The following is a 26,865-nucleotide window of genomic DNA, read 5'->3' as shown; positions in this document are numbered from 1 at the left end:
CACCTTTGGGTAATTCTCCAAAAATAACCAGGTAGTTCTCAAAAGGGCTCAGAAGATTTCCTGGTTTGTGGCCCATTCAAATTAATAAGAGGTGTTCACTGATCTGAAAGAAAAACTCAGACCCTAAACACTCTCCTATTCATCTGTCTCCTACTATAGTCCACTGAAGTTCAACTGACTTCCATTAATATATTTCACCAAAGTCCACTCAGCAGGAAGCAGTGTAATCAGATCTGTGAAGTTACGATAGAAACTGTAGAAACTTGCAGAAGTGGACACTCAGTACATATAGAGAGAGGCCTTTGAAGTTGCTTTTTAGGTCAGTGGAAAGATATCACCAATCTGAATGCTGTTACATAGAGCCTCCATTGCTGGGAACCAAAGCAGCAAGCTGTGGCTGAGAGCTCAAGAGACCACAAGATCAGAGAAAACACAGGATTTACAGCAAAACTGGAAGCTATATTAGAAGCATGGGACTGCAGCAAAAATAGCTCCAGGCCTAATGAAACTGTCTTGCAATTGAGTTGATCTAGGGGACTCCAAAGGCAATTGAACATCCTCAAAATACCAAGAATTCTGCAAGTCTTGAAAGCATCAGGCAGGCACCAGCCTCCCTTAAGTCTTCTTAACCAGACCTGCAAGCATTGCATTCCCATGCCTATACAGCCAACAAGGCATAAACCATATCTTAAGACTCTACATACCAAATCACAGCATATGAGACAACTGGAAAAGGTAGGAGCTACTTACAGCATCTTTCGTTTCTTAGGTCTCAGCACAATTACATAAAACTCTCTTGGGCAAGAGAAGAGACTAATGCTAAATCATAGTACTCTAACTATATATAATCATAGAATACTGAGTTCGAAGGGACCCATCAGGATCATCGAGTCCAGCTCCTGGCCTTACACAGGACATCCCCAAGTATCACACCACATTCCTGAAAGTATTGTCCAGATGCTTCTTGAACTCTGTCAGGCTTGCTGCTGTGACCACTTCACTGGGAACCTGTTGCACTGCTCAATCACCCTCTGGGTGAAAAACCTTTTTTCTGATATCCAACCTAAACCTCCCCTGATTCAGCTTCATATAATTTTCTCTGGTCCTGTCACTGGTCATGAGAGTGAAGAGATCGGTATTTGCCCCTCCCCAACCCCCTGAACCAGTGCTGAAGGCTGCAGTGAGGTCTCCCCTCAGCCTGTAGACCTCTGTCCTGGCTAGGAGTTATACAAGAGACTCCCATCATGGGAGTCTCTTGTATATCTGCATTATTTGTTTGTCCCTTGATTCTTATCTAGAAGCTCTAAAATGTGCCATTGCCAACTGTAAGCTCCAAATATTCTATCCTTTCCATTACGTATAATGCCACCCCAATTCCCAACTCTTCCTACTTGCCTATTCCTCCTTAAGAGCCTGTAACCATCCAACAGAACACTCCAGTCAGGGGACTCATCCCACCAGGTTTTGATTATGCCAGTGACATCAAATCTCTAGGACTGGGCCAAAGCTTTGAGCTCTTGTTTGTTCCTTCTGCTGTGTGCACTAGTCTAGGAACATTTCAGATGTTGTACTTGGTAGCCAACATCTTATGAAGCAGATTGAGGGATCCTATGATTACTCATTTTTTCAAGTTTTGGCACACTGTCCCATTACTCATCGCTGGTATTTTCCTTTGGTATGGCTGGTATTTTCCTTTTCCCTCTTTTAAGCTAAAGTTTAGTCAATGAGTTCTTGCTAGCTCTTTTCTCCCTTTTCTCCTTCCCTTTTCTCTGAGGACTCTTTTTCTTCTGTAAATATCTAATTCAAAAGTGTTAGCATACAACTTCAACAATCTCTCTTCTAAAATTATCAAAGCCATGTATCTATTCAAACAATGTGTAAGCACCTTAAGTCTAGCGAGGCTATCCTGCTTTAAACCAAGACCAAAATCTACTGAGGGAAAAGAATTGGTTAAATCCAAGTAGAACACAAGACATTGCTGCCTCATTACTGAAAGGAAAATATTCTTCTTGCTTAAGTATTTTACTATCTTTTAATTACAGAAACAGAATTAACTGATATTCCCTCTTAACTGGAATTTTCCATAGGCTATACACAGTTACAGAAGTCTGGACTCAATCCAATAGCATATGAGGAATTTATATTGAATGGAAAGTTAAACAGACTGCAGGATTCTAATTACCTGAAAAGGTCAAGGGTAGTAATGTACTTTTTTGCCTTTGGGTTTTTGGTGGCTTTTTTTTTTTTTTTTTTTTTTTGTAATACAGGCTCCTGATACAGTAAAAACCAAACTGGATACCTCCCTGTCTCAGAAGAGAATGATGGCTATGTAATCTATAACACATATATACACATTTGCTTCTTTTTGCTTATGTTTTTACATGACTATTAATTTTGCTGCTACTAGGTAGGTGACTCAGTAGATTAACAATGAAATATGGGCTCAGCTGCAAAACAAATTCAAACCCACCAATGAATAAAATACCAACTAGCTCTTTAAAGCACACTTAAATCAAGATTTATTCACAAGTTTCCTGCTTATAATAGTTCATCAGGCAGAAAAATAATGAGCACAAATAAAGGGTAAAAGGTAGTCAGTTCCAGAATTATGCACAATCTCCTTTTGACTGCCAAGATTCACTTCATGCATTGCCGAAAGAGAGGTGCTTCAGGAAGACTATAAAAAGTATGTCAACAGAGGCTTTCTAAGAAACCTCCATCACATGAACAATCTATGATTCAAAATAGTATGTATGTGATAAACACCACCTTTGAAGTAATGAGTATGGACAGAAAAAATGTGCTAAGCACACTAATTATCTTGAAGGTCAAATAATAACCTTCAGAAAATGTATTAAACCAAATCCCAGTTATGTAAGTTTTTAGTCCATATAAACAGATAGAAAATGGATGAAAAAATATTGCAAAGCGTTCTGCTTGGGAACATCTGGAGTATCTTTGACTTTTTCCCTTGAACATTGCAATTCACAGGCCACTGGTTTCAGTCAGATTTGGCATCTGCAAGGTTTCATTAGCCTTTTTCAGACCATGACAAGGCATCATTTATTTCTGTCATTTATTCTACAGTTTCCACTTTCAGTTTCTGGCTTCACTGAGACAGAAACCAGTGTTTCATTTCAGAAATATTTTTGGATGGAGGGAAAAACATACAGCTTTACATTCCAATGGTCAACCTTCCAAGCAAAAATTCAGCATAATTGACTTATAATTATGCATTGTTATCTCATTTATTCACAGAAGTTTCAGAGAGTTAAAGAGGCACCAGCAAATTAAGAGCAATTGAAACAGGGGAAGTAATAGTAATTTTTATTTATAACCAGTTCTCATCTTTAGTGAAATGAAGTATTTTGCTTTTCTATTAAAATCATTGCTCTGTGAATTTGCAAAGCAGTAGAATGTCAGTTGCCAAAGAAATGAAAATAGGACAGCAATACTTCTGTGCCTGACTGAAATACATAAGGTGGTGTCTAGACACTACACTTCTGTAGCTGGAATATTAAAATACTGCGATTACACAGCATATTTATAGAAATTTATGGGTAAGTAAAATATCTTCTTACATCTGGAAGTGAAAAACCCACAGATAAATTCCTAAGGACAATTATCAATTGTGTGTGTTTCACACTCCCACTGTACATTAGCCTGTTTAAGAGGCCTGAGTAGGATACCTGCCTGAAAGCACTGCCCAGTGAAGCACATCCACTCTTGGAAAGCTAAATGTTGGCTCAATAAAGACACAGAGGAATGCTACAAACTGTTTCTTTTACCCATAGCAAGATTGCCAAGGGAAGAACAAGACCATTTGGAGTCTGACAAGGAACAGTGCACCACAGTCCTGTGCTCCCGCTGAGATCTCACTCTGCCCAGGAGGGCAAAGCAGAGCAAAAGCCCTTATTACGTAGTGACTCTTATTTTCAAAGAAGAAGGCACCTTCTTATCCTTCCATTTCACAAAGGTGAGCATTTTCTTAGTTGAGGCTCTACAGAAGTACAAATAAACCTAACAGTAATCCCATAAAAGAAGTTTATTGCAACATAATTGATGTGGCTGGTACTGAACATGCAATTCAATCACTACACTCAGCAAAAGTAAGCACTTAAACCCTGCACTTCCAAAGGAAGTAAGGATCTTTTAATGTCATGATTCAAACTTTACTAATATTTTTTGACTTAGTATTGTATGAACTGGTATGATTCTCATAGCTCTACCAGTCTAGTTCAGAAATAAACACTTGCAGAAGGAATGGTGGCCATTAGTTAATGGTGGCATTTTTCCAATGGACCATTAGGAGGATCATAATAAATATTCTGAATCAAAAAACTGAAAAAAATGCTGAAACCTAAAGAAATGTACAACATGTGTAAGAGTACAATTTTTTTTAAAAAAGGAATTATCATTTAAGGTAATATGTCTTCTGAGCAAGATGACTGTATGTGGAATTAAATTTATTTGTTCCCTCTCCTATTCCATCCAATAAGCTTTATTCTAAAATAGTTAAATTTTTGTCTGTTTAAAAAAAAACCAACCTGTATGGTTTATGAATACCTGTACATGATAACTGGGGTGAAGCGCAATAAACATAATATGAGAAACATGAAAAATTTATTCATTACCAAAAAGGACCTATGACTACAATTCAAATAAACTCTCTCTTAGGCACAACTAAATGACAATAATACAGTAAGACTGTATCCCAATAAACCTGTAAAGACATTAATATAAAACTCATGTGTTCCTTGAAACAGATGGATAGGCCATGGAAAATATCTTGGGGAAAATATTGACTCATGTAAGCTAGGGAACCTAGGAAAGGATAAAGGTAGCTAAACCACACTGAAGGTAAGAGCCCCTCATGATGAACATAATTTGTAGCAAAGCAATTAGTGATGCAATAACAGACCAAAGAAACTGCTACAGAGGTGATCTATTAAAACATCATGGAACACATGAAGATCAAGAGGGGTGATTTTTTTCTTTTAATGCAAAATTTAACCATCACCTCATGCTGAATATGCTATGGTAAGTTCTGTAAAGAAGGATCTCCTGGATAAGTTTAAAAATTCAGAGAAAATGAAGAACTGAAAGAAGCAATGGTAAATGACAGACACAGGACAAGGGAACATTTTGAAGATGGGAAGCAGCATCTTGGCAAAAGGAAAAAGACAATGCCAAGATTGGGAAAAATACCAAAGCACTAACAAAGTGAGAAGAGCAAAAAGTAAAAATGAGGGACAAAAAAGATGATAAACAAACCAAAATCCCCAAAGGCAAAACTAGGAGAAGTAAAAATATATCTACAATAAAAATAGAGGGTATAATATGGAACACAATCCTTCCTTCCTCAATTTTCTCTCAGTAATTAATTATGAGTAACTAAGGTGATTACATACTTTTTATTATGGCATGAGCACTCAATTTTAAATAACATATAGGATGGCTAAACAAGGAAGAAAATTATACTTCCATCAACTCAGATCTCTGGTTTGGTTGCAATGTAAGACTTTTTCTGTTCTTTTTGTGTCTCCAAGACAGTTCAAGCCTGCTCTAAAATTCTGACATGTTTGTGAGCTGGCAACAGATCATGGATCAACTTACCCAATGAATCTAACTTACTGCAATTCAAAACATCTTTATCCAGCACTTGTATTAATATGTGAACAGTCTGATAAGAGGGAATCTGATATAACTATACTGGGAATGAAGAAACCTAGCAGTTACATTTTAGCTAATTTAACCAAACTAAGCTGCATAAAGCTAATCACTTTAGTCAGCCAAGTAGAAAGATGAAAGATGTTACGACTATTTTTTTCCTATGCTCTCAGAGACTGTGGTGCTGGATGCCAAAGCAGAGATACCAACTCACTCAAAAGGAGAAATGTTCCTTTCCCCTGTCACTGTCCAAGCTACTGAAGAAAGGTTTGCTCAGAAAGAAAAGCAGGTGCTCCCTTTCCAAGAGCTGCTTTGTTGCATGTTCTGTTTTCACAGACCAGTACCTTTTTTTTTTTTGATAAATACAGATCTCATTCACGGCATCTCAACATTCATTTGCCAAGTAGATTAAAATGCCAGTCTTCAAGATCTTAGATATATACTTTATATCTTAGAGATCTTATATCTTAGAGATAAGCAGGGCCATGTTCAAGTTACCTCTAATTTTTTTTTGGATACGCTATAAAAATTTTGACACTTTTTCAATAAAGCAAATATAGACCCCTGTAAAAATAATTATACATACCTTGGAAAATTCACCTGGTTTTGGTAAGTTTTAGCAGCTTTTTTTTACTCTTCAAACCTTTTATACCTTTATATGTGTATGCTTTCAATGCAAAATTTTGAGGGTTACTAACAACCCTAGAAAAATTAGTCCAGTAATTGTTTATTCAGACTGGCTAAGTAAGTAAACTATCCTGTTTACTACTTAAATTCCTCCTAAAACCCCTATATGGATGAAGTGAACATTTTTTCCCCACAGCACAGACTAACATAGGCTGGAAAGGACCTCAGAAGGTCTCTATTCCAACCTCCTGCTCAAAACAGGATCATCTGAGTTCAGCTCAGGTTTTTCCAAGCTTTATTTTCTCAGGTCTTCACACTTCAAATTAATTTTCGGTCAATTTTCAGTAAGGACTCTTCAGTTATCATGGAAGTCAGGACTTTGAAACCCAGGCCTTGAACATGGATATTGCTTTGTGTCCCTACACTCCCAAGATCACAATTAGCCATTCATAAATACTGAACCTTAGCCCAGAACCAGCTTACAGGCCATTGCACCAGGCCTTCATCATTATTTACCACTTTCCCCTTCTTCTACTTCCTTTCTCCACTCCCTGCTTGCTATTTCTTCAAGCAGCACTGTAACATTTGCCAACCTAGTATTGCAAAGGCATTTAATCTGACTACATTCCAGTTTGTTCATATGTAAAATGCGGCCTCTCTGCAGAGAATGCACTATCTAGAATCTTGCCTGGGAGTCTCTCCTTGGCCTCATGACAGTTATGGAAACTTGCACCTCCTGCAGGACCTCTTGGGAGAAGTTGCAGTACAACAGAAATCTAAACGGCATTTCACTATCATGAAATAAACCCACTGGAATCATTATTACTCCCTGAATGCTGGAGTTATAAAGATTTATGACCAATTCCTACTCCAATAAATATTTCTTTAAAAATTTTATGTGTTCTAACTTATGACTATATCTCTGATGGGAAAGAAATATAAGCCACCAATTGTTAATAGTAAACGTGCAGATATATGTAGTGCATTATTACTGCACTAATAATGAGTAATTATTAAAGATACTGCATAAAATCTTAACATTAATCAAACTGATAACTGCAACAAGCAAATCAATACCTTTCAAAGTCCAGCTCCTTTTCACCAAATATGTTTGCAAACAGTGTGATTACTTTTTTTGCCTATTTCTGAAAATTACTTTAGAGAGCAAAGCACATAGGCATTTGCTGACTTTTTATTACAAAAAAATAACCGACACATATTCATTACAATCCTAAGGATAATTACAGTCTTTCTAGAATGTGGCTGGCATCTGAAAAGTTCACTTTCTCTTTCTTCTGCTTCTGTCAGCCAGTGAATTAATTCCTTTATAAATATGAACATCAATATTCTATTTTGAATAGAAAAAAAGGCATCAGTTTTTTGACTACATCCCACGAAAGTCTCTGGAACTGTGAAATGTACAAGGTGTCTTATTCATTCTGCAATACCAAACTATGTGAAGAGATTATCTTTTGTTCAGGCAAAAATCTAATTTAATTTACTTGGCTCAATTAATTATAAATTATGTGGGCTACTGAACTCCAATATTAAACATAGGCTATAAAGTTTATTTTGGAACCCCACAAGGCTAATGGCATGTAATGAAGTTTCACTTCTTTAGGACTGCACTACAAACTAGAACAGAATTTTATTACTTTCCTTCAAACATTAAGCTCTAACTTATATTTCCAAGGCACAAGTACAGCAAGTTGCCTGCATACCAATGGCCCTGCAAAACCACCTGTTAAATGCACAATAACTCAACAGAACACAAGTGTGTTTTGCATGGACAGCAATCTAGGTACAAACACATGCAAAAAAAAGATGCTTGACAAGGCAAGACATTGCAGGCAAAATATTAAAGTTGTATGAATGAAAATTTATAGAACTGATATGACTTTCAACCAAGATAGTGTTCCAGACTTCAAAAAAAAGCAACTTTTCTGCAGTCTCCTCTTTTTCCTCTGTGTGACTGACAGATAAGCTTTATCACCATTTCATATAAAATACCTCTCAGTAAAATTTAGTCACACACACAAGAGACTGTATGGTCTGAGTAATCTGCCTGTCAGCATTATGGCTCTGACACCACATAACTTTCAGAAAGCAATTAAAAAGGGGAGTACAGGTTTTCTACCATGCAACAAAACTTGAATTCAAACATCACCTTTTCCAAATCCACTGCAAAAAACCAAACACCTCTCTGGACTAAGCACGAAGATGGCTAGCATGTGGCACAACCACAAGGCAAGGTAGGCTGACAATGGATGTTTGATAGCCAGGAAGTCTAAGTATTTTCCTTTGGCAATACTGAATACAAGTCTCTTGTGAAACTAGACTTTAATGCAGAGTTCCCCTCAAGGAAGTCTGGTGTGGGAACATCGTGTGTCCTCCATTGTGGGTAAATCCCATGCCCAAAAATAACATTGTGCTATTTGCAGCCTTTGTGTGCAATTGCAATACTTGGTATTTGGGGGCCACAAAAAGGAATCAATAAGGAAATAAATTTACCTTCTTTCCAGTATTTAGAGAATTAGCACAGTGACCAAGTCTTTATTTGCCTGCAGCTGTTTCATAGAAAAAAAAAGGGGAGACAAAAGGAAAAAAAACCAAACAAACACAGGAGTTTACACAGTTTAAGTCCTGAAGGATCGTTTTAAAAGGGATGCAGAATGCAATTTTAACAAACCCTAAGTAGTCTGCTTCATGAATGTTCACTTAATACCAGACCACAACATTCTTAAAATTTCAAGCAGGGAAACCTGCTCTGGTTACCTTGGTGATAAACTGAAGACAAAATAGCACATAATTGTTGCTGATGTCACTGCTCCCAGTTGTTTCCAAGGTTACAGAGTACCTCAAATAATTGTGATGTTTCATTTCTAGACTGTATTTGAAGCCCATTTTCTGTTCCCAGTAAATTGTTTAGTACTGCAGGTAATCTATCTAAACCTTATCTATTAAGCATCAGAAGCCTCTCAGCAACCTCTGGTAATGATGTAGGCTTATATGTTGAAAATATAGCTACCTAGTTGTTTACTGAGCTACTTGACTCCTAGACTACCTTAATTATTTTTATCCTGTGAATCTATCTCTATATTAATCAATCATAAAAAATACCTGAACATTAAATGTCTCAGGACAAAGCAATATTATATGTGAGTATCCACCTGAAAGGAAGCTATTCCCTGGGGTAAATGGTGGAAAATTGGTTGTAACTGTTGTGAGATTTTTCTCACACTCTTCAAACTCATTTTAAATGCAGAGCACAAGTACTTTGCTGCACTAGAAATAAAAAGCAGCCAAGCTACATTTTCTCCATTGCAACCTCCAGTTTACTGTGCACCATAGCATGAATCTCTTTAAAAATCAGCATGTACTCTGTGTAAGGATTATGCTGACAGTATTACTGCCAAAAGACAGTTACAGACAATGTTGTTAATTACTATAGTTCTGTCAAGAAACAGGGAGCAGTTTTGAAAATTCACTAAAACCAACATAATTTTAGTCTACAATAATGAAAGCAAGACTTGGTAGGTCAGCTCTATCCCCTAAATCTACCTGAAACATATTTCAAATCCATACTTCTGAAGGAGACAACACTAGATGTCCATCTCCCACCTCTCCTCCTGCTGGATGTGCCTTTCATCACATGACTGCTCTCAGACTGCAGGCTTGACCTTGTCAGCAAGAAATTTTCCACTAGAGCAAAACAAAATGGTATTCACAGTATCTTAGCAGTCTGTTATTACTTATGCAATGGATTTTGAAAAGTGATAATTTACTTTAGAAACTGGATGACCAAAACAGTTTATGTGCATTTAATGCATAAAATTAACTGCATATGGAGTCACTAAAAACACCTGTCAGGCATCTCAGCTTCTACCTAGGGTTCAGAGACAGTTGAGAGCAGCATGGAGAGTAACAAAAAACATCAGAAGTGATTCTTTTTTATTTGTTGAGAAAATGGTTGAGAGCTTAGCATGTTTATTTTCACAATTATTCGAGTTTCCTGATGAATTCATTTCAGCTGCATACATTTTAGCTCTTCTGTGTTCTAGCAACAACTATACTGGCAGGAAACATTTGGTGAAACAGTCTGTTTTAAATAAGCACCAAAGAATATACCTATAAAACAGTACCCTTCTATTCATGAGAAAGCTAGTTGGAGGAGAGACTCTTAATGAATCAAAAATCAGAAACATACTGTGCAGGCAAAGTCCCCCTTAACAGCTAAAACAGTAAATGCTTACAACAGACTATTCAACAGCAAGCCACAGAGCACAAATTAGTTGCTGAAATTATGCTATGAATACATATGAACAAAGAGTGCATTTGCAAAATCAAATTCTACCTGCAAATTACTTACAAAAAGGAAGAGAAAGACAAAATCAATGAAAATCAGGCAGTTGTAGATAATTTATGTGATAACTGAACAGTTAAAGGAAGGAAAGGAGGGAAATTGCACCAAGATTATTTAATTTTAGAGCTAATTCCCTACTGTCTTACGTAATATATAAAAATACTTATAATAGTCTACCACTTTATCAAATATATTAAAATGTCATAAGGTAAATGGAAAACAGATCCCATTTTGCAATGATACAGCTGCAAACTGGATACACTTCAATTTCTAAATCTACTGCCAGACTTAAAAGCCCAGTTATAGATGCATACTTGGTACAGTCTTAGAAATAGCTCTCTGCTTTTTAAATAAAGATGATATAATGAAGGTAAAAGTACTACAAGGTACTCATTACTCTGTTAAACCCTGGCACAGATCTATTTGAATCTGATATTCAAACCCAAGGATGCATTTGACTTTTTATCAATTCATATATCTGTCAGGAATTAATTAGCAATGAATAAGACCTGTACATCCTTTTAAGGGCTGAGCCTTTGCCCTGAAGTCTTTTGGCACTGTTGCATACTCTTGAGACAGTGACAGTAACAATACTAAAATACCTAATCCTCTTTGCACAAAACCGTTTCCCCATGGACTTAACGCATGTACTGCCAAATCACACAAATACCTACATCCACCACTAGTAGTGCAGGGGTAAAAATGGCCCAAGTCCCACTCAACATCTTCAATGTTTGCTCATGTTCCCACCTGTGAGGAATGGCTGATACACCACAGGGCTGTGCTGCCATCCAAAGGGAAGGAACCTCAACAGGCTGGAGATACAGCAAACAGAGACTCAGGAGTTTAGCAAAAGCAGTGCAGGGCCCTGCACCAGTATTTTCTCGGGGCTGACCACCAGGAAAGCAGCCTTGCACCAGAGGAACTGGGGGTTCCAGTGGACACTGGGGTGAACATGAGCCAGCTCTGTGCCCCTGTGGCAACGAAGGCTGGTGGAACCCTGGGCTGCCTTAGGAGGGCTGAGAGCAGCAGGCTGAGACAGCTGACCCTTCCTTTCTACCAGCCCTGCTGAGGCCACATGTAGAGCACTCTGTCCAGTTCTGGCCTCCCCAGTGTCAGAGGCACAAAGTTACTGGAGACAGTCCAGCAAGCAGTCACTGAGATTGATTAGGGGACGGGAGCACCTCTCACACGAGGAAAGATTGGGACAGGCAGAATGGCTTAGCACAGAAAAGAGAAAGCTCAAAATGGGTATTGGCAATGTAGAAATACATGAAGGGAGAGCATAAAGAAAACTGAGATAGGCTCTTTTCAGTGGTGCCCAGTGACAGCAGAAGAGTCAATGTGCACACACTGAAATACAGAAGGTTCAACCTGAAAATCAGGATATATTTTTTCACTGTAAGGGTGACTGAGAGCTGACAGAGGTTGCTCAGACAAGTTGTGGAGTCTCAATTCTTACAGATAATCAAAGCTGCATGGACACTGTTCTGGGCAATCTGCTGCAGATAACTCAGGTTGAGCAGGACAGTTGGACACAATGACCTGCAGACATCTCTTCCAACCTCAAACATCCTGTGATTCTATGGAAGAAAATACAGACAAGCACACACACTTTCTGACATTTTCAAAAACATATCAATGCTTCACTTACTGTGAAACCAGTGATCCTGAACTCTTTGGAAAAAAAATAAACACAGGATGGAGATTTAAAGCATTGTAACAGAAATAAACTACAAAGTGCTTCTTGGAAATTCCACTAGCTAGCCAACAACAAATCTGGGGACTTAAATAATTTTGAAAATCTAGTCATATTTCACTGGTGCAAGGTTACAACAAGTCTGTAACCTCCTGAAGAATTAGTAGTGGTCATTCCAATGCCTAGTCACAGACCCATCTGTTTTTTCACCTAGAGATAGACTTGAATTGCTTTGCTATTCATACACCAACTAAGGAGAATCCCAAGGACATTTAGTGCTGCTCACTAAATGTAACATGTCACCTTACATTTTTACTATTTGGAATTTTCTATAAAAATACAATCACAAAATAATGGGGATCCAATGTATTAGACAATAAAATATTGTTTAAAAATCAGCTTATTCCTCAGACAATTAAACATAACTTTTACAGACACCATGATGCCCTACCTATAACCATAGGCAGAATCTAGTCTTCTGAAGTAGTTTAGTCACATTGTTGTAACTGCACTTCACATTCCTATTCAGAAATAAACAACATTATGCTCTGAAATTTCTATTCCTGATATCAAATTATTAATCATAAGACTATTTTCAGCATATGACTTTAATTACTTTAAACACTTCATATTTAGTAACTTCATATTTTAAACTTCATATTAATTAACTGTGTTAATTCTTTTGGATTTTGTTTTAAAAAAGCAACCAACTCTGAGCTATATTGTCCTACAACACATACTTGTGTTTCTTTACCATTCCAAGCAACAGCAGTAGAAGTGTACGCTACATGATATATCAGGATCATGTCAACACCAATGCAAATGGCAAAATTACAGAAAAGTTGGAATATGAGAGGTTGCAATATGAAAGGCTGTGTTAGATCAGATGGATGAAACTACCTGCAGTACACCAGATGCCTCACGTGTATACAGCAAAGCAAGGTGAAGGGCTGTCCCACAGTCACTCTATCAAATGAAATTATATTCTATTGTCTATTCTCTCTCTTGACATGATCATACCTTAAAAATAACAGTAATTGAGAAATCTTGAAGAATTTCAGAGTTTATTTACCAACCTAAAAGGTTAATGTATGGTGGCACAATGAGTAAGAAGATACTGCCTATGTACAAACTACCATGAAGCTGAAGTTGCAATGAGGTAGGAGGTGGTTTGATCCTGCGGGATGCAGGTCAGCTGCTGAAGCAGTCAAGCATCAGTAAATTTTAAGTCTCAACACAGTACAACACTGGTTAAGAACTGCACCATTCGATGACTACTCACAAGCTCAACTCCATTCCACTCCTGGCTATTTAACCTGAATTAATGAAGCATAATAATTTTAAATGAAATTTCACTTAATTCTCAGATTTTGTGAGTTAGAAAATCAAACAGCCATTTCTTATCACCAACCAATTTTAAAACAGGTGCCTTCCGCTGCTCTCAGAAGAAAGCTTGAGTGATAGATGTGAGTGGAGAATTTGGTTTAATTCCTGTTAGTGTAACCTAGAAAAATTGCTCTTTACCATGTCCCTGTAAAAAAGACTTTATTATATAAAGAGACAAATCCTGTAAAGCAGGATCTTTGCAACATGATCTGAAATCCTCACTTTACACTGGTACACACATCCCATCCACCCTTTCCAGACTAGAATATGCCATCTTTATCTCCTCTTTGCCACACTATTTTTTATAGCTACTTTTCAAAATTTCAAATAATTGCCAGTGATTTGTCGTGATATCCTAAGACATAGTACTGAGATGATGTAACATTTCTCACAAGATAACATTGTTTGGAGAATTTATGGACCTATTTTACTTTTAAAAGCTTAGGTGTAATGATACTTGAGAATATTTCATTTTGTAATATTTTTGCCAAAACCGACACACCTAAGTAGTGACAGCAGATGGAAGAGGTTAAAAGTATCAACTCCCAAATTACCAACTTTGCTAGGCCACCTTCCTTTCATAATTTAGACCCTTCTGTTGGAGATTTGAAAATATATTCTAGGCAGATGACATGTTAACAGAATAATTTCATGGTTCAGTGTCTTCGCAGTATGATTTATCTCTTATCTCTAGGCACTGGAGGTCCCTTTTCAGGAGATTTATTAGTTAGATCCAAGAATCCATTTTGATGAGAGACAATTGGTGCATTATTGCAAAACAGAACCTTAACATTTGCTCTAAGATAATGCCTTCTTCTCATTAGCAGTTTTAAGAACAGTCCTATGCATGTGCTATCACAACTGTTTCTAAGATACTGCACCCCCATACAACAAAATGTTCATGAAAGAAAGAGGTTTTTTATATTCGCATTAGTCCAGGAACTTGTATCCCCTGCTCTTCAAAATCTACATAATATACACAGAAATAAGGTCCAGAGTCTAATGAAGCATATGATGTAAAAATTAACTAGCATTTTCTTTTTCACTCCACTTTTGCTATCAGATATTTGCTGCAGATAAATTTTGTAGAACAAGAAAAGTTTAACCACAGAAAGTTGCTTAAACATCTGGCTCAGAGCTCAGGCCATATTATCAATAATATGAAGTTAATACTTAGACACCTTAAGAAAAACCACTGTGTTTTCAAAAACACTTAGCACGCAGCATCTCCTGTTGTGAAAACACTAGTCAGGCTTTGAGGGAAGTGCAGCACAGTGGGATCACCTTTTTTCTTATGCCCAAGTTGAAGTACTTGGTGATTTCTGTGAGTTCACAGTCCTCTAGAAATAAGATATTTTGTTGAGATAAATTCAGTCTCCAATCACATTTTATGTTGCTTGACCCAGTGATAGAAAATCTGAATTTAAATGGGCATAGGAGACCTCCTCTTCCCACAATGCCACATAACACATCTTGGGACTCTATGGTGCATGCACAGGTGTGCTCCTTTGCCAGCCTCTGAGCTATTCAATCTGGAAATTAGTCCATCCCAGGTCCAAGTTACCAGTTATAATGCAGACGTGAATCTGAAGGCAGTTAAATCTAACAGAAGTCATTGACTTGAGTTCTATACAAGATATCTCCAAAGATCTTGGGGGGTATGCAACTGCTCTGGCTGACACTACAAAATTATTCATCCAGTGGTTGATTCAAATCCTATAAAGTCAAAGTAAAGACTCATTGATTTAAATTATACACATTTAAGACTGAAGTCTAGCTCTGCTGCTCACTATGATGAAACTCAATGCCAAGTCTAAAAGCACAATTGACTCTCACTAGGAAAAAAGCCAATGACGAAACTGACAAAGAAACTTGACTATTTGAGAATGGAAGAGGCCTACAGAAACACACAGAGACATTTCTTTATCTAGTTTTGGCAATTTTGCCATTACTAACATTTTAACATATTCATGAGAACAGATTATTAAAGAGTGTTTGATAACAAAACTTGAAAACCACTGCAAAGTTTTCTGCTAATGTAAAGAAACTAGCATCACAAACAACAGACCAGTCCAGTACACAGAAGGCAGTATAAATAGAAAGATACAGATCAACTGGAGTCAAGAATGTAAGCAAACAAGGAACTAATTCTTGATTAGAATTTCAGACTTTCAGTCTGAGAGCCTCAATGCTCATGTCAAAAAGGCTGTTTAAAATCGGTGAATTTCAGCCTAGTTACCAGGAACTGCTCCTAGAATTCTTCTAACTGTCAACCTACTCTAAGAGGGAAATGTACCTTTCTGTCATATTTGCTATCCCTCTGAATTGATTCCAAACAAGTACCAGGAGAGAAGCTCTGTCTCCTATACACCAGGTGCTTATACCATCCAGCACTCATCATAGTTCACTTCATCTAATAAGAATGCATAGTTAGAAGCAGCAGGACTATAGCTCATACAATGCACAGCAGAGAAAAATATCTTGACTTAAAAACTGATACTATTCTATTTGGTAAATGTACACATTATTTGATTAATCAGATAGATAATTCACCTTTGTTTTGCTATGTCATACAGAGATGCAACAGCACATAGAGAAATATGTAATCTGTAGACAGAAATCAAAGACTCCACATGCCCTATTTTTTTGTATCTTCCTATTGCTTGCTCTTACTTTTGGTATCATTTCTGTCCTCTTAAAACTGCTCTGAGCACTGATAAAATTTTTAGATATAGTTTTAGCAATCTGAAGCCTCCCTTGCCTTAACTGCTCAGACACTCATGAAAAGGCAACAAGATCAACTGCTGCTTCAGTATGAATAATTTTGGAAAGAGGGGTGGTAGTTCATGTCTGAGCTGGGGAGAAGGAGATAACTGTATGAGCCAGAATCCAGCACAACTGCATCTGCATATAAATAGACTTAATCAGAAATGCAAATTGCAATCAGATGAAATTTTAAAGGCCTATGATAACTGTGTAGATAACAAAGGTCAAATACTTGTATTGCTGAAGGTTTTAAACTGTTAAGTCCATGGTGATTCTACATTAGCCAAAATGTGGAAAAGACTGGTACATGCCAGTGTAATCAATGATGGACAATTTCTATATCTCTTCTATTATTACAGCTGGTCTGTTGCTAAACCCTATTTTACACTGACAATCTCAACTTATTCAGGAAGACTCCATGAAATGAAAACAAATGAAATCAAATATAGACAGTATGAAATAATACAGCTAATTTACATGACTATATATAGAAAGAACTTTATATCCCTTTTCCATATCTAATCTAATTCATATTGGATTGTCCACGGATGGCAATCCAAATCTTCACATTTTAACATCCTCAGGTAAATGAAAAAATAAATTATGGCTACAGTTTGCTGCAATTGCCAGACTGCTTCATAGCACTGTCAAAATTGTATGTTTTTCTTTAAGAGTAAAACAAGGCTAAGACTCTAGGGGAATAATATTTGAAAACATTATTTAACAGTTACAAATGTTGGATTCTCCATTTGAAATAAACGTTTCCATCAGTAGTAGGTAAAGAAAAGTTTTGCTGGAAGAAAGGTATGAGGATATTATGATTTTATATTCTAAGGTAAGAACAAAATAAATAACTTTTTTAATTTCAAGTTCTAAATAAAAATTATTGTAGAAGACAGACTGAAAAAATAATCTTTAACATTACAGATTTTTATTGTCTTTCTGTAGAAGAGATTCTTAGTATTTTAAGCTCAAACATTAGCCTAATAGGTCTCCTTTGAGTAGACTGCCTTTAAACAAACTAGTGAGTGAAGAGAGTCATCTAGTGGCATACCTCGGAATTTTAAAAAGGGTTTTCACCGGATGCATGTCAAATAAAGGAGGGTCTCCATCCCCCAGTTCAATAGCTGTTATTCCCAAGGACCATACGTCACATCGAGCATCATATGAGTAGTCATACTGTTGTTCACAAGCAATGACCTATGAGAAGAGACGCAGAGAATCCAACACTTTAATCTAATTTACAACTTGTGTCATCCAATATAACATGAAAGCACTTTTTTGAGTCATATCTAAAATGCTATGTAGCTATCAAATCCATATCATTTTTGCCTGCATACACCAGACAGAAGAAACACCACAAAAAGATAACATAAAATTAGAATGTCTCTTACGATTGCTTTCTTTAAAAACAATATATATTTTTTAAAAATACATTAAGCTCCATTGGATGCTTCACATATCTATACAAAGAACACCAATAACAAATTGTTTTTTTGAAAGAACGACTTACAAAGAACTGTTATAATAGCAGAGAACCCTACTGATGTTATTCTTATTAACTTCTATGACTATTCATGAGGATAGACCAATTTGCACAGCTGGTTTTTAGATAAGGATATTCCATCAGTATTTTCTGCCCTTTTTTGTTGTTGTTTGTTTGTTTTCTGTTTTGTTTTGTATTTACTGCATTTGAGTAGTTTAAAAAAAATCTTAGGTAACATACCATTTACCTTGTCTAAGAAAATTGGAAGTAAGCAGGAATTTCCCCTTGGATATCAGAACTGTTTTACATCACAGAGTTAATGCACACTTCCAGCCAACTCACTGATCACATTCTAATACACTAATATTCATGTCAGCTGAATCTAAAGGTGAGATTCAAACAAAGTTTAAATTTAGCCCTTATCTTTACAAAGGGATGAGACAAAAATTGCAGCTTCACTGCATTTTATTACGATTTGGAATTGTGTCTAAACTTTTGTCTTCCCAAATCTCACCAATTAAACAATTACTTTAAAATAATTCGTTGGATCCCTGCATATTGCTAATATAAACTTCCATGGTTTTTCTCACCGTTTTTAAAGTATCTTTAATAATTTGTACTTAAAATAAAAATAACATGTCCTAGGGTAGCTGTGCCTATGTTCTAGAAGAGATTTTATATTTTTTTGACTTCTGTATTATTTCTCAATTCCTGTGTTAGGGCTTCAGTTTGGAACAACACTTTGCACAGATTGCAATATGGAAGTCAGCAATGCAAGTAGGTGCTGGCAGAGAATCACTTGTTATAAAAAAACCTTTCCTGAAGAAGCTGCTGATTCCATCCTAACCTCTTAGTTACTTTCTCCATAAACTGCACCTAACAAAGTCATTCCTGACTCTGGTAGTGATTCTATCCAACATGCCCATAGAAATCATCCATCTCTTATTTGGGACCCATGACCCCACTATAGTGCACTCATCATTTATTTTATCAAAAACTGGAGTGTTGAACACAGCTAAAATGATATTGAAATGTTCGGGGGTGGAGGAGGTTTGCATTCAAGTTGCACATCAGTTAATTCCTTTTCTTTTCCTAGAGCAAATCGGTCAAGAAAAATGAAGATGCTTCCAAATTTCTTCTCAATGTTCTGACAAGTGTTGAGATCACTCTTTCTCCTCAATTTTTTTCAGTTAGTATGCCAGAGAAAGGGGGAAAATTAAAGTAAGCACCACAAAAGAGGATTCTGAGATTTTTTTCTTCAACTTGAAGAGGCAGAGCTTTGTTAGTTAATCCAGTGTTTTTCAAAATCGTCAAACAAAGATCATTTCTCCATCTCCCTTCTCTTCAACAGAATGTCTTAAATAAAAGCTCTGGAATAATTTTTAGTTCTTCAAAATGTTCACTATAGCCTTGATCTCGTCATGGAGATCACTATATCTCATGAAATATGGACAGTGGACAGCTTCTACACAGCTCAAGCAGAGTGCTTTAAAACCCATTTCAGAGGCCTTTATAATAATATAATTTTCTTATATCATTTATGAGAGAAAAGTCAAATGCAAAAATTTGTAAAGTCAGTGGAGAGATCCATCAGAGATACTTAAATAATATATTCTTAAGATGCTATCATTGACATTTTGCTCAGAGATTGAAGAGGAAGCTTGTATTTCTTGTTTATTTTGGGGTTTTCTATACAGTTTCCAAAATAATTTGTATATTCAATAAGACTTCCTCAAAAAACATCATCCAAGTTGACTTCCAAGGCCATGACTTGGAAATCGATCCATATGTGGCTAACTTTATGCACTATGCTCTCCTTCCTTTTTTAACACATGAAAAATATTATCTGCTTAGTATAAAATCTGTTAAAGCCCATTTCCTGGAGGTGAATACCTTGGAAGTTGCTTGGATTCTCGTAAGTGTACTGAGTCCTTTGCAAATACTTGTCTATTTGCTCTCAAATTCTATGATACAGAGGAACACATTTTCATTTTCAAAAGAAGGAAAAGAAGGACCTGTTCAAGGTCACAGTGGACTTCATCAGCAATGCCACACACATAGCTGGTGTTCCACATTCAAAGATATCATTATTTTTCCCTACAAGCACATCACAATGGCTTCTAACTACAGGACAATGACAAACTTTGCTCTGTATCTTGGTTTTATGAAGTTTAACAAACTACACTAATAAGTCTTAGAGCTTTTTACATCTTCACAGGGTATTACCTACCAAAGAGAAAGGAATGAATAACAGATCTTTGTGTCTTCTGCTCCACACCTAACAGATACACCTCCAGTGTGTGCAGTATAATGACACTATGGCAAAATACTGCCATTCTAACCAAGGGGAATTAGACACCATTAGATTCTCCTCCATTCTATTATAGAGGCTATGGTGATTATTTTAGGAAAAATATTCCCCTATATATAAATTCTTTTTTTTAAAGACATTCAGCCAGTGGACCATATGAACCAGTATATTTTAGATCATTAGCTTGACAACAGTGAGATTAGCCTCACAGAAAAGATACAAAATTAACTACTGTCTTCACCCAGTGTGCAGAATGTACATGCATCACTTTGGATTTTTTGGTTTGAAATGAGTATTCAATTTCTGTGGAACTTATTATTAGAATCTTGCCTTGGAGAAATGCAGATGTGATTAATTTCAATTTTTAAAACAAGAATTAAATTTGTCAGTTTTTTCCTTGATGAAAGGCATGCATCAGCAGTTTGCTTCATGTGCTGGCTAGCAGAGAACACTCTCTTGCAATGTGAAGAAGAGAGTGCTCTTAAAGTCACAGTTTACAAGCCAGCCAAGTCTTTGGGAATGCCCCAGTCCTGTATTGCCTTGAAAACTATGCTACTCACTGCAGAGCAAAAATCTCTAAAAGCCAAAAACAAAAGGGGCTATTTACTTACTCTTCTTTATATTCCTGTCTCTATCAGGAACTGATAGATGCCTTTTTTTTTTTTTTAAATATCTCTACTTTTCATTGGAGTTTCGGAGCCGAGAGTACCACTCAGCACTGCTGAGGTCTGCTCTGCCTAGTGGGGTATGAAGGCAGAGAGCCCAAAAGACATGATCTGAAACTACAGAACATGTCTCTTCCTTTCTCTTCCTTGTGCAAAGACAGCACATTTGTACCAATTTTATATCCAGCAAAATCCTGCCCTGTTTGTAAAAGCGAAACAGAAGACGTAGTTTGCTTTGCTGCTAACATTATGTTCATGGCAAAGCCTCAGGGGTGATGTAGCTAAGCTTGAGATTTGCTAGTAAACATCACAGGAATAAACACCAAGTCTTTCACTTTAGCATGAGCTGGCTGCATGCACACAGTGGCCTGGGTTGCTAAGGAAACAGGCTATCATCTTTTTTTAGTTGTATTTTCATCATGATTTCATGCCCAGTCATACTGCTGTAGGTTGAAAAGCATTCAAACACCAGACAGAGAAACAGAAAGTGTGATGGTAGTTGTCAACACTAATTGTGCTGAGGGTCACACTGGTACAGAATAGGGGAGATAGGGAATTCACAGGTCTGGAAAAATGGGACATAAACAAATCAGTCACACTAAGTGGAGGGAATTTAGAGAAGTCAGTGCCCAGGCATTCTGTGTGATTTATAAGTTGTACAAAACCACAAAAAATCAGAGACACACAAGATGACTTATATCTTGACAAGAAAACGGTATATTCAATTATATAATTCTGCCTGTTCTGAAATAAATATAAATATTTCTCTGAACTTTAGCAAGTGTAGTAGCAGATAAAAGGTGGATTCAGAAGAAGGAAAACAGTTAATACAGAGAATTACCTATGATTTGGACAGTGGTCATACTGACTCGCACAAAGAGAGGAAGCTATACACATGTTTAGGTGAAGCAAAATAGATCAAACCCTTTTAAGTTTACCCAGAATTATTAGAAGTGAACTTACTTTCCCTTTGCCTCAGTAAATAGTGTCTGTACAAAGCAGAGCTGCAAGCATAGGCTACAGCAGTGCAGATGTGCTACCTGGAGAGGACGGCTGCACAATTAGTGCTGCTGACCCGCAAGAAGCGCAGGAAGGAGCCTGGAGTTAGCAAGGCTGCAGCTGCTGGGTGAGGCGGTGCTGGGCTCAGCTGACAGAGCCAGCTAAGCAGCTTATGTGGTGTGTGAGCACTGCTGAGAAGCACCGTGCATGGAAAATTAATGTGGCACGAAGTTGTTACCCTTGCTGCAAGAAAAACAAGATTGCCAGCTGTGCCAGTCAAGTGAAATCAACAAACTGAACTTCTGGGCTCCATCTGACACTACACAACCCAACTTCATTTTTTTACATTGGAAATATAACATTAAATATTCCTCTAATTGCTGTGTACCGAAACCAAAAAAGGCTTTAATGAGAGCACATAGCAGCACCGGGGACACTGAATTAGACAAACCAAAGTGATACTTATCTATGTCTCCATTACTTCCTCTTTCCCTCTTGTCCTTCTACTCTTCAAGCACATTCATATACTGAATAAAAAGCAATTGTGTGATTTAAATTGGTTCCATATTCCTGCATTTTCTTATTTGGATTTCAGTTCCCTATTTTGTACCATTATACAAATGTTTCCATAATGTATCAGAAAATTATTTCATTGTTATAAGTGTTCCCAAAAATAAGTAGTAAATAACATTCAAAATGTCCTATAAGTAATTATCACAATTAATATTGCTTTATTGTAAATTAATTATATGTCAAGCAGTCAAATTTTACCAGCTGTGAGTAATCAATTTTTATTTTTAAGTCACCCAAGGGAAATATTCATGAGACTTTTAGACTGCTCTGGCAACAGGCTACATTTGTAGGGAAAAGTAATATCTTTTATTGGACCAAATTATATAGAAGGAAAAACAGACAGGTTTTCAAGCACACAAATCTTGCTTTTATACCATGAAACTATCACAAACTCAATACTACACATAATAATACAATAGACACATTTTGCTTCTGATCCACAGATGTACTCCTGACTACTCAGTATATATATTACACACCTCACACAGATTTTCAAATGGTCTTTCACAAAGAAAGCAAAAACTAAGAGCTCCTCCTCCTCCACCCTCCTAACTAAACACATTTCATGTAGGCAACTCAGTGCAGACCCACGTGGTATTGAACTGATTTTCTCTGATGTTTTGGGCTTGTTGTTTTGATTTGTCTTTTAAATCTTTAAACACCCTACATGAAAGCTTTACAACCCCTCCATAGCTGTTGAAACAAAACAGAAGCAACTCCTCCACAGCCCGTCAACAAGACTATGGCTATGTCATCAATGCTACTGGCAATGCTCCCTGAGGTTCCCTCCAGCTGCCATGGACTTTCCACTTGCCATGCTAGCCCAGGTGGAGTCAGCTCTCCTGGAGGCAAAGGAAGAGAGGATGCATTCTGCTAGACTCTGCATTTGAGGGAGAGCTCTCTGGTGCTATCCGCTGTGCTCCCTGTCTCTCTTGTATGTCATGTCCTTTAAAGTTTGAAAACTCTGTATTCCATTTCAGACTTTTAAATCCACTGCTTTCATTATGGACTTTAAGCAATGCAATATAACTCCTTACTACAGTGGTTTGTTAAAGCTTCAGTTTAAGAGTCACAGAAAAAGAAGAAAGCAGGGGAAAAACCAGGACAGTAAAGGTAGTTTCATTCATTTCTTTAAAGAAATAAAAATGTGTATTCAGAAAAATAAATTTTTTCTAATCATCTGTCAGCTCTCAGAAGGTGGCATCTCAGAGCCACAGGCAGTTCAACCATGTGCAGCCATTTAGGGACTTAATTCTACTCCACGTTCTGCTGTAAGTTCTTAAGCAAATCACTTCACTTCTAAGTCCCTCAGTTCATCCATGCAGTCTTGCCCTATCTATTTAGAGCAACTGCTCCCACTCTTCCCCCCATGCCCTCCCACACTTACGCTTGCGTAGTTCCTCTCTGGCATGCCCATACCCAGTTCCACATCAAGCACAGCACTGTACTCAAACGCAGTGCTGCATTTCAAAAGGACAGCTAGTATTTCCTAAAAATAATTGCCAGTACACTGCAGTGTCCCAGCACCTTAACCTCCTGAAAAACAGGATGCAATTTCATAATGTTTGTCAAGAGGGAAATTCCTTTTCACCCTAGGCTTAATATAGTATCGTCCATGTGGCAAATTATGTAATGTTACTTACCTTCAACTTTAACATTTATTTATTGCATTTATTATTTTTACCCTTTAAATGTGTGGAATTTTCAAATATTTCACTGTTGATTAATCGTGATGTCAGATACACAAAAGTTCTACAAAAGCAGCAGCAGATTTGTTTCTATTAGTTAAGTTTTACTCTGAGGACAGTTGTTTGGGGATTTTTTTGTAAATTATGCTTTCCATCTTATCTCATGTACTGTGATTTACAAGGTAATAAGACTGTAAAAATTGAAAAACTGTAATAAGAGCTAATTTAAGAATCTATCTCTTATCATTAGCTATACAAGAATTGTTATTATACGTTCATGGAAGATATTAAAATATTTCCAAAACTTTCCTTATTAGATTATTATTGTGATAATAATCATTATTATCACAAAATAAGCATACTTTCCCACTGTACAGCTGTTTTCAAATGGTTTTCAGGCAGAAAAGTAAGTGTATACCCATTATTGAAATCTATATCCTATTTATACTAGGTGGTGGATTCCTACAGTTCATTATAAAATTCCTTGCTTACGAGGCAGTTAAAAGCATAGTAAAAATGTGCATATGCAAAAAGCTAATTTTAGCAAATTGACCTTGAATCTCTTGATGTAAGCAAAGGGCTGACAAATAAATAGAACAGGCTGAAATAAAAGAAGATGAGACTACACTAAATTGCTTCATGGGAATGTATCACTGTACCTGTTTAGAGTTAATTAAAAACATGAAAAGAGAGATGGAGAGGGACCTTTTACAAGAGCATATAGTGACAGAATAAGAGGGAATGGATTCAAACTGAGAGAGAGTTTAGATTAGATTTAGAGTAGGTTTAGATTAGATATTAGGAAAAAATTCTTTACTGTGAGGGTGGTGACGCACTGGAACAGGTTGCCCACAGAAGCTGTGGATGACACATCCCTGGAAGTGGCAGGGAGGTCAGGTTGGATGGGGCTCTGAGCAACCTAGTCAAGTGGAAGGTGTCCCTTCCTAGGGCAGGGGACTTGGAAATAGATGATCTTTAAGGTCCCCTCCAACCAAACCCATGATTCTATGATTCAATAAACCCAGGTTAGTGATGGGATTATCTTTTCTATGCTGTTTTCCCAATTCAGTATTTAAACTACACATTACATGTATTTACAATTAAAGGAATTTTTTCCCAAATTCTAAGACATGAATACAGCCCTTATTGTAATAAAAATTGCCTTCAGCAGAAAAGTTGATGTGAGGTTCTGCAAAATTGTATTTTTCCTTTGTATATTTGTAAAATACCTTAATGCAAGTTACTGATTGGAGAGCTTTTTTACTAGCTAGTTTTGTTAGTTTTTCATTAGATTATGCAGATACACAACTTCGTACCAAAACAATGCAAATATTATTCATTGTTTCAGGATTAGACTTACACACAGACACATGATCAGATTTAAAGTTTAAAAAGAATACAAAGGAACACTGGGAAAACATAGACAATTTAAACTATTCATCTACTGTTCTAACACTTTGGAAATTTACTCTGATCCTCAGATGTACTGAATTTTATCCCAGGAGAATGCCTTGATTCAGCAGGAGAAAGGGAAACTGTATCTGGGGCAATCTTACTGATCATTACTTCCTCCTGCCAGCATGGTAACAAATATTCAAACCACAGAGTTGAAACAGCTTTAAATAATACTGTGACATCTGAAATATCTCTGAAAATTGGAAAAGAGACCCAAGATTTTACCTCTGGTTAATTCATTATTACAGAATTCGTATATCTTTACCACAATATCACAGCCTTTCCTACTCATGTGACATATGTCATATTTCAACACCTAATCCTTCAAAGGATCAACTATGTTTTAATTACATTCCTTTAAAATATAAATATACAGCTACCAGTATCATTTTTAGCAGTTATCAGTAAAATATAACAGCATACTCCTTGCAGTTTTAAATTATCTTCAGCATCTCTCCAGTTCTTTCTGACTTCAAGTATCTTCTTCTATTTCCATTCTTAAAACTACATTTGGGCCAAACATGTACATATAGCTGAACATGGAGTACATCATCTTGAGTGTGATCACATGGCATACATAGGACAACCAAGGGATCCTACCCAGCCAACAGGAAGGGCAGGTCCTGCCTGATGAGCCTGATCTTCTTTTTTAGCTAGGTGATCTGCCTAGTGGGTGAGGGAAAAGATGTGGATATTGTTCACCTGGACTTGATAGTCCTTTGACACAATCTCCTACAGCACACTCATGGAAAAGCTGGCCGCACACGGCTTGGACAGGGGCATTCTTCACTGGGTTAAGAACTGCCTGGATGGCCGGGCCCAGAGGGTGGCGGTGAATGGTGCTGCATCCAGTGGTTGTTTGGTCACTAGTGGTGTCCTCCAGGGATAAGTGCTGGGCCTAGTCCTGTTTAATATCTCTACTGATGATCTAAATAAGGGGATTGAGCATGCAGCATACAGGATGGCGGCAGAGTGACTGGAAAGTGGCCCAATGGGAAAAGACGTGGGGGTGTTGGTCAACAGTTGCTGAACATGAGCTAGTGTGTGCCCAGGTGGCCAAGAAATCCAATGGCATCCTGGCCTGTATCAGGAAAAGTGTAGCCAAACAGGCCAGGACAATGGCTGTCCCCCTGTACTCAGCACTGGTGAGGTCACACCTCAAGTGCTGTGTCCAGTT

At 37.1% G+C, this 26,865-nt stretch overlaps 1 protein-coding gene across 8 annotated transcripts in view; it reads right to left on the bottom strand.

Annotated features, from left to right (window-relative positions):
* The window catches only part of MYO3B (myosin IIIB), a 198,072-nt gene that overhangs the window by 132,839 nt on the left and 38,368 nt on the right, over nt 1-26,865 (bottom strand). For 7 of the 8 annotated variants that reach the window (XR_012056978.1, XR_012056979.1, XR_012056980.1 and 4 more), the window contains exon 9: nt 17,566-17,711. Coding sequence is in view for 5 of the 8 variants with exons in the window: in XM_072932222.1 (XP_072788323.1) it covers nt 17,566-17,711 (146 nt within the window). In the remaining 3 variants the exon portion in view is untranslated. Of the gene's footprint in view, nt 1-17,565; nt 17,712-21,936; nt 22,132-26,865 lie in introns of those variants that run through there. The other variant, XM_072932223.1, reaches the window with a different exon arrangement.

This window comes from Taeniopygia guttata, chromosome 7 (genome assembly GCF_048771995.1).
Source record: "Taeniopygia guttata chromosome 7, bTaeGut7.mat, whole genome shotgun sequence".
Lineage (NCBI taxonomy): Eukaryota > Metazoa > Chordata > Aves > Passeriformes > Estrildidae > Taeniopygia > Taeniopygia guttata.
The sequence above is the reverse complement of the archived record's forward strand: the minus strand, read 5'-3'. Positions and strand labels throughout refer to the sequence as shown.